The 7,500-nt window shown below is 36.9% G+C and overlaps 1 protein-coding gene across 1 annotated transcript in view; it reads right to left on the bottom strand.

Moving 5' to 3' along the window:
* Positions 1–7,500, bottom strand: part of ctdspl2a (CTD (carboxy-terminal domain, RNA polymerase II, polypeptide A) small phosphatase like 2a) — a 24,337-nt gene that overhangs the window by 11,900 nt on the left and 4,937 nt on the right. The window contains 4 exon segments of the mRNA NM_001077544.1: positions 642–860; positions 1,507–1,653; positions 3,953–4,091; positions 6,975–7,183. Of these exon segments, the coding sequence (NP_001071012.1) occupies positions 642–860; positions 1,507–1,653; positions 3,953–4,091; positions 6,975–7,160 (691 nt within the window). The 5' untranslated portion in view covers positions 7,161–7,183.

Here is a 7,500-nt window from a genome sequence, read left to right as displayed (position 1 = left end):
ATAGTTCTTATACGTGGCTAAAGTAATTTAAATAATAATTGATCTGATTTACAGAAATTGTGCTATTTTGTGATATATATAGTTGAAGTCAGAATTATTAGCCCCCCGTTTATTTTGTCCCCAATTTCTGTTTAACGGAGAGAAGATTTCTTCTACATTTCTGATCATAGTAGTTTTAATAGCTCATTTCTAATAACTGATTTTTTTTTTATGTTTGCCATGATGACAGTAAATAATATTTGACTAGATATTTTTCAAGACACTTCTATACAGATTAAAGTACATTTAATGGTTTAACTAGGTTAATTAGGTTAACTGGGCAGGTTAGGGTAATTAGGCAAGTTATTGTATAATGATGGTTTGTTCTGTAGACTATCAAACAACTATATAGCTTAAAGGTGCTAATAATTTTGACCCTAAAATGTTTTTAAAAAAATTAAAAACTGCTTTTATTCTAGCCAAAATAAAACAAATAAGAATTTCTCAAGAAGAAAAAATATTATCAGACATGCTGTGAAAATTTCCTTACTCCGTTAAACATCATTTGGGAAATATTTAAAAAAGAAAAAGAAAATTCAAAGGCAAGGCGAATAATTCTGACTTTAACTGTTTATACACATTGTTACATCCCAGAAACTCACCAGTCAGAGGTGGCATATCCGCCTCTGTGACGATCTCTCCTTCCTCTACTGTTGTGTCTATGTGAGGCAGCGGTCTGGGGTTTAGTGCAGGGTCAAAGGTCAGGTCTCGGCCGTCTGTGGTAGTGCTGGTCGGGGTTTCTTCAAGCTGCTCCATGTCAAGCTGCTTCACGATCTCCTCAGCTTCCACCGCCTGGCCTGGGGAATCGGAGCCTGCCGTAGCTGGAGGACGGGGACAGGGCGATTAAAAACAGCCCACACAATTAAAAATGCTGCAATTTCATTAATAAATGCATTGTTTTGGTTCAGTTTGCAGCAGGTGGCACCGGTTTAAACGCAGCAGCTGGACATGACGGTGATGAAGATTCTGCAAGAACGATTAAGCTGAGAAACACTGAAGTTTGATTTAAAAATACTGCTTCTTATATATGCTTCTGTGAATTCTCTGATAGTCTTGATCTGGTTTTATGGTCCTCTTTTAGACTAACAATAAACAGCATTCCCAGTCAATGCTCCAGCTGTTATTCATCCTCGAGTTCAGATCATTTAAAATGGAATTGGTTTTGCTTTAAAAGAGACTCTATAAAACGTCAGATTTGAAGATAATTTAATAAAGACGTCAAAGGGAATATCAAACTCTGAAATTCTGAGGTCATTTGGGCCCAAACAGAGTGTGACAGAGGGACACCCTGAAATATATAAATAAATAAAATGTATATTTAAAATAAATATGATTGTTCAATTCTCAACATTTGATAAATAACTTGTATATAACTAAGATCTTAATGACTAGGTCATAAATATCTTGGTGTCTCTTAGCCACATACAAAACATTCATCAGCTGACAAGTGAGATCACGGGTGCTTACCGTTTTTGTTGGCGGGCGAGAAGAAGCTAAAAACAGGAGAGAAGATGGTGCCCAGGAGAGTGGTGCGAGGCGGACTGCTCGGAGTCTCCGCCTGCACCTCCAGCTTCCCATTGGGCTTCACTGGTTTATTCTGACCTGTCATGGTATCTGAGCAAAAGAGCATGGAAATGTTAAAACACCAAGAAAACAGAGTCTTCATGACACAGCTAAATTATAACCAGGTCTCTGAAACGTACAGTAGCCTGATTACAGGGCTTGAATGTAACTAAATGATTGAATCAGAAAAAAAAAAACATTGCACAACAATAAAACAGTCACAAGGCATTTCAATATGCAAATCACCAACATTTAGCAAGCATTTATAGTAGCAACACTAAAGGCCCTGGTATACCAGAAACAAAGTTATTGTTTGTTCTTCATTTGAGGACGAAAATAAGTTTGAAAAGGCTGGTACACCGTTTCTGAATCTGCTGACACACTCAGGGGTTTTAAATGTGTTGCGCTGCTTGAGTGTTCTGCCAAACATATGATGAGGTGATGAACTGCAAGCTTTGGATGTTAATAACAGGTTTATTTCTTCAAAGCACGGATTGTGTGATCGTTTTGGAGCCCACTAGCTTATAGATATGCTTAAAACTAACATACTGAAACTGACATCTATAAACATTTATTTTAATTTCACAGGAGCTTTAAATTCAACATCCTAATTCACATGTTGTCTTTTGCAGCTTAAAAAAAAAAGAATCATCAACATGAAATCCTTACATTTTGAATCAACTAGATCTCAATTTACATTTGATCCTGAAGTTTAAGAAACAACTACAACACCAAAAATGTATTACTCAAAAACTACAGTTAGTTTAATGTGCATATTTGTGTTATTGTGTTTATCTGAGATATTGCTTATAATTTGTTTATTTTATTCTTGAATTATTGCTTGTGTTTTACTTACTTTGTATATGGAAGAGGAAAATTAATCCAGGTGTCTAAACTGTGATGAGCGTATTTATTAGAATATAACATAAAAACACAATAACTAAAAAAAACATATATATATATATATATATATATATATATATATATATATATATATATATATATATATATATATATATAATTTTTTTTTTTTTTTTTTTTTGCAGAACCAGTAAGAAATGAAAGAAACTACATACACTACCTGACAAAAGTCTTGTCGTCTATCCACGTTTCAGGAACAACACAAAATAAGTTGACTTCTAGTTGATCATTTGGTATTAGAAGTGTCTTATATGAAAGGCAAAGGCCTCTAGATTACGCTTATTTTACCAAAATAAAATATGATCATGCCTTGATTTTTTATTTAACTAGGACAGTAAGATCTGACTTTGGTTAGACAGAAGTCTTGTCACTTAACAGAAATGATGTCCAGTATAAAATATAAAGTCATGCTGCAGTGGAAACAGAATGAATATTGTGTCTGACTCCATCATGAGCTTGGAGGACTGCATCCATACATCTCTGACATGACTCAAATCACTGATTAATAAAGTCATCTGGAATGGCAGAGAAAGCGTTCCTGCAGGACTCCCAGAGTTCATCAAGATTTTTTTAATTCATCTTCAATGCCTCCATCTTACCCCAGACATGCTCAATAATGTTCATATCTGGTGACTGGGCTGGCCAATCCGGGAGCACCTTGACCATCAGGGGCTTTGATGTGGAGGCTGATGTATGAGGAGGAGCCCTATTCTGCTGAAGAATTCACCCTCTCCTGTGGTTTATAATGTAATGCGCAGCACAAATGTCTTGATACCTCAGGCTGCTGATGTTGCCATCAACTCTACAGATCTCTTGCACACCCCATACTGAATTTAAGTCCCAAACCATGATTTTTCCTTCACCAAACTTGACTGATTTTTGTAAGAATCTTGGATACATGCTGGCTCCAAAAGTTCTTCTGCAGTATTTGTTAGAATTGGGATGCAGTAGAAGTCAAGTTATTATTTGTTGCTCTTACAACTGGGATCGACGAAAAGATTTTTGTCAGGTAGTGTATTGCTGTTTTGTTAATAAAATATTAAAAATAGTACTTTCAAACTGAAACTAGTGACATTCAAAATAAACAGTATTTATTATAAACATCAAACCTAAACTAATTTATTTAAAACGTACACTAGTTTTTTCATTAGTATTTAAAAGCATAGTGTGCTATGTGTGTTGTTATTGTATGATTCAGTGGAACACCAATGGTTCATTTTAATAAGAACAGAGAATATTTAAGTTGTCCCAATTTCACATACACTGTTTTTTAACAATAATAATAATAATAATCAAATCTACATACAAATTCAAACTACTCATTTAAAACTCAAAAGTGCATTTTTAAAATACAAAACATGTAATATCACTTGTGTGGTGACACCAAATGTATTAATGTTAGTCTGAGGCCCTGCTCAGCATCTCTTACCTCCATTGACAGGGCCTTTCCTGCGGGTTTTGGGGTTTGCTCTGCTGGGCAGGTTTCCACCGGTCGGAGTGGATGTGATCAGATTACTGTCTGAATCACAGTCAACACGGCTTCTCTTCGCAGGAGTGCACTGCTCCACCTGACACAAAGACAGATCGATCAATGAGTCCTGCCAACGTCAATTAGAGCAGTTAAAACGCATAAACTTCATCTGAATATTAGACATATGCCGATGATAAATATATCTTGATAATGGACAATATTGATATCGTGGACATTCAAAAATACTGTAAATAATTATCTATTAGTTAAACTTATTAGTTAAATTAATAGCTTTTTTAAAGAATATTCAGATTGTTGTATTGGCAGTGGTTGCTCATTACAGCACTTACAGTAAGTGAATTAATTTAAAGCAAACATTTTCATATTAATCTGACCTAGGGCTCTATTTTGACGGTCCATGCGCAAAGCGCAGGGCACAAACGCTTTTAGGGCTTGCCAGAATCCACTTCCTAATTTAAGGATGGAAAAGTCCTCTTTTATCTAAAGGGTTGAGTTTATTTTCTTAATGAGTTATAGGTGTGTTTTGAAAATAAACCAATCAAAGTCTCATCTCCCATTCCATCTCATCAGTTGCGTCGCGCCATGGCACATTTGCTATTTACATGACGTAAAGAAAGTGTAAGTGGAAAAACTGAGCATTTCACTAGCAAGACAACAGTTAAACAGAGCATCTACAGCGCGAGAATGAGAGATAAGGCATCTCATAATTTACTTTCACTCTCGTGGATAGGGAAACCTTGTACGCACAGACATCAATTAGCCTATACATAATTAATTTAGTTTGTTAAGCGCAAATATTTGTTTCAAAACTATTTCTAAATTCAGTTTTAGTTTCCAGTAAACAAATAAATGAACAATAATAACAAAGAGTGGTCAAACAACTGAGTTATATCCTAAAACACATACTGTGCCCCATATGGTCTGAAACCTGACAGGTGGACAAATCTAAGCTTGTTTTTAATAAAACAAATATAAATATGCATATAATAAATAATACTGCTAATAATAATAAAAACATTATACAAAAGCAAATTGAAAGAACTGAAAAAGCCTGCCGAGATGAAGGCATAAAGGCAGTGATTTTTCATATTTATGTAGGCTGGAAAATAATATGTTTTGTAATATTTTAATCATTTATATTTATATCCTATATATTTATCCTTATTATATCCTATATATATCCTTAATATTCTAATTATTTTTCATATGTAAAGATATTTGCATATTGCTCTACATCTTGTATGTATTAAGCAGTGTGTAAGCAAGGCGCACTTTGCGCCGGACAATAGACCGGCTTTGTTCTGGTCTAAAGAACAGACTATTATAGTTTCTCAAAATAGCAAAGCGCCAAAACACGCCTGCTTTTTTAGACCAAAACGCCTATGGGCACACATATGAGCGCAAATGCATTTGCTATTTAAACAGCATGGTGCAAACGTCAAAACGACTCTTGCGCCGAGCTGAAACTAGCAAATAACAATTGTGTCGCGCCTTGCGCCACATAGCGCCACATTGCGCCAGGTATATGATAGGGCCCATAGTCTGTCAGTTTTTTACTAACATCAGTTTATTAAAAACCACAAAACCATATTATTAATCTCAGGTGATTTAATCGTTTAAAAAAAAAGTTAATAACAACAAATAATGTTAATTAGTAACTAATAAAATTCAGTTGTCTATTATTGTCAGTATTTTTCAAGATTACTTTAATGAGCATGCATTCAGAGGCTTATTCATTTTTATTTAGTGTTATATCAGTTTATATAAATAACACACATTAAGCTGCATTCACACCAGACGCGTCAAGCCCGAGTGATTTACATGTTAAGTCAATGCAAACGCGCGAATAGACATCCTGCGGCGCGATAAGGCGTAAATGATGCAAATTGCGCGAATGGCGCGGAGGGAATTGAGCGTTTTGCGCGTTTGACGCGCTTCACTAACGTTTCCCACGAATCTCTCGATTTAGAAAATCTGAACTTCAGCGTACATTCGCGCCGCATTAACCAATCAGAAGCTTGCTCTTGTGGGGGCGTGATTGTGACGTAGAACCTGTTGTTGGTGTTCCGAGAGAAATCCTCCAGCCTTCACTGACAACAGTTCATCAAACTTGGCTTGGCTCAGTCAGAAGCACTGCTGAAAGCCTCAGTCATCCAGGTTAAGTTTCTGGAGGAGTTTATGAGCTCACAGAGCTGGATGCACCTCTGAAAGAATGTAGTGGACTCAGACACGACCCTAAACGTATCGACGCTGTTTTTCAGTCTTCATAAAGCACATAAACACTGTTATTTTCTTCATAAAATCCATGTTAGCCATTTAGCTATGAAGCTAGAGTCTTCGGGCAGACAGAAGCCCTGCCCATCACGCGAATCCGCGTCTGTTCTGATGTGAATTTGACGCAAATGAAGCGGGGTTTGACGCGCGTATGAAGCTAATAAACTCAAATATTCAGGCGGCTATTTACGCACGAAAAGCATGATTTATCCGCGCGTTCCACGTCTGGTGTGAACATAGTATTAGGCTAGTGAATTGCATGCTGAAGGTCCATGTCCATGCACCAGGGCGGCTCTAAGTCTAAGGCCATGGTGCTCCACCGGAAAAAGGTGGTTTGCCATCTTCAGGTTGAAGGAAAGTCCTGAACAACAAATCGTTCTGAACTTCACACTGGAGTCGTTATCAATAAAAATCAATTCATCGCTTAAGCCCTCCTGTTCAAACTATTTGCCTTAGTAATGTTAAATCAAAGTGGTTAAACAAACAAAAAAAAACTACTGGACTTTATTTCTAAATGTATCGTAAAAAAAATATTCAATAATTATCGATACCAAATGATAGGAAACATTATATCGTAATCATTTTTTATTGCTGTATCACCCAGCCCTCTGATATATTGTGCAGCCCTAGTTCAAATCAAACCACACTCAAATTTGAGACGATTTTGAGGAGTTTGAATGCAAACCTTGACGGCGTTGCCTCTGATGAAGCGTTTGATGGTGGAGAAAATGCCCGTGTCTCGCTTCTGCATCTTGGCGTCTTCAGTGGACAAACTGTGCTCCACCTCGGAGTGCTTCCTCTTGGTCTTGACGGTCCGGGCGGACGGGGTGGCGCTCCGCTGCTGAGATGCTTTACGCACTCTCAGCCTCATTGTCCCAAAAGTCACATGTAAGACTGGGAAAGAAAAAACAAAACAGATAATCTACTATGAAAGTGCACCATGCAAATTCAATCCGGCTACATTAAAACGAAACTAATATATGCAGTTCTTAAGGAATTCCATTGCGGAGGACAGTCATGGCAACTCATGAGAAACAATGGGATTTCTCTCCTGCTGGCATTGACTAGAAAGGTCTCCACAGCACCCTACTGGCTTTCTTTAACAGTGTCACAGAAAGAGAGGGAAAACACCAACAAACATCTCAAGAAGATGATGGGTTTAAGCCGACAGCTTGCTGACATCTTGACACAGATGATCTTGCATATGGGAT

Source organism: Danio rerio, chromosome 25, assembly GCF_052040795.2.
Source record: "Danio rerio strain M-AB ecotype USA chromosome 25, GRCz13ab, whole genome shotgun sequence".
Classification (NCBI taxonomy): Eukaryota; Metazoa; Chordata; class Actinopteri; order Cypriniformes; family Danionidae; genus Danio; species Danio rerio.
Note: the sequence above shows the minus strand (reverse complement) of the source record. Positions and strands in the feature narration are given on the sequence as shown.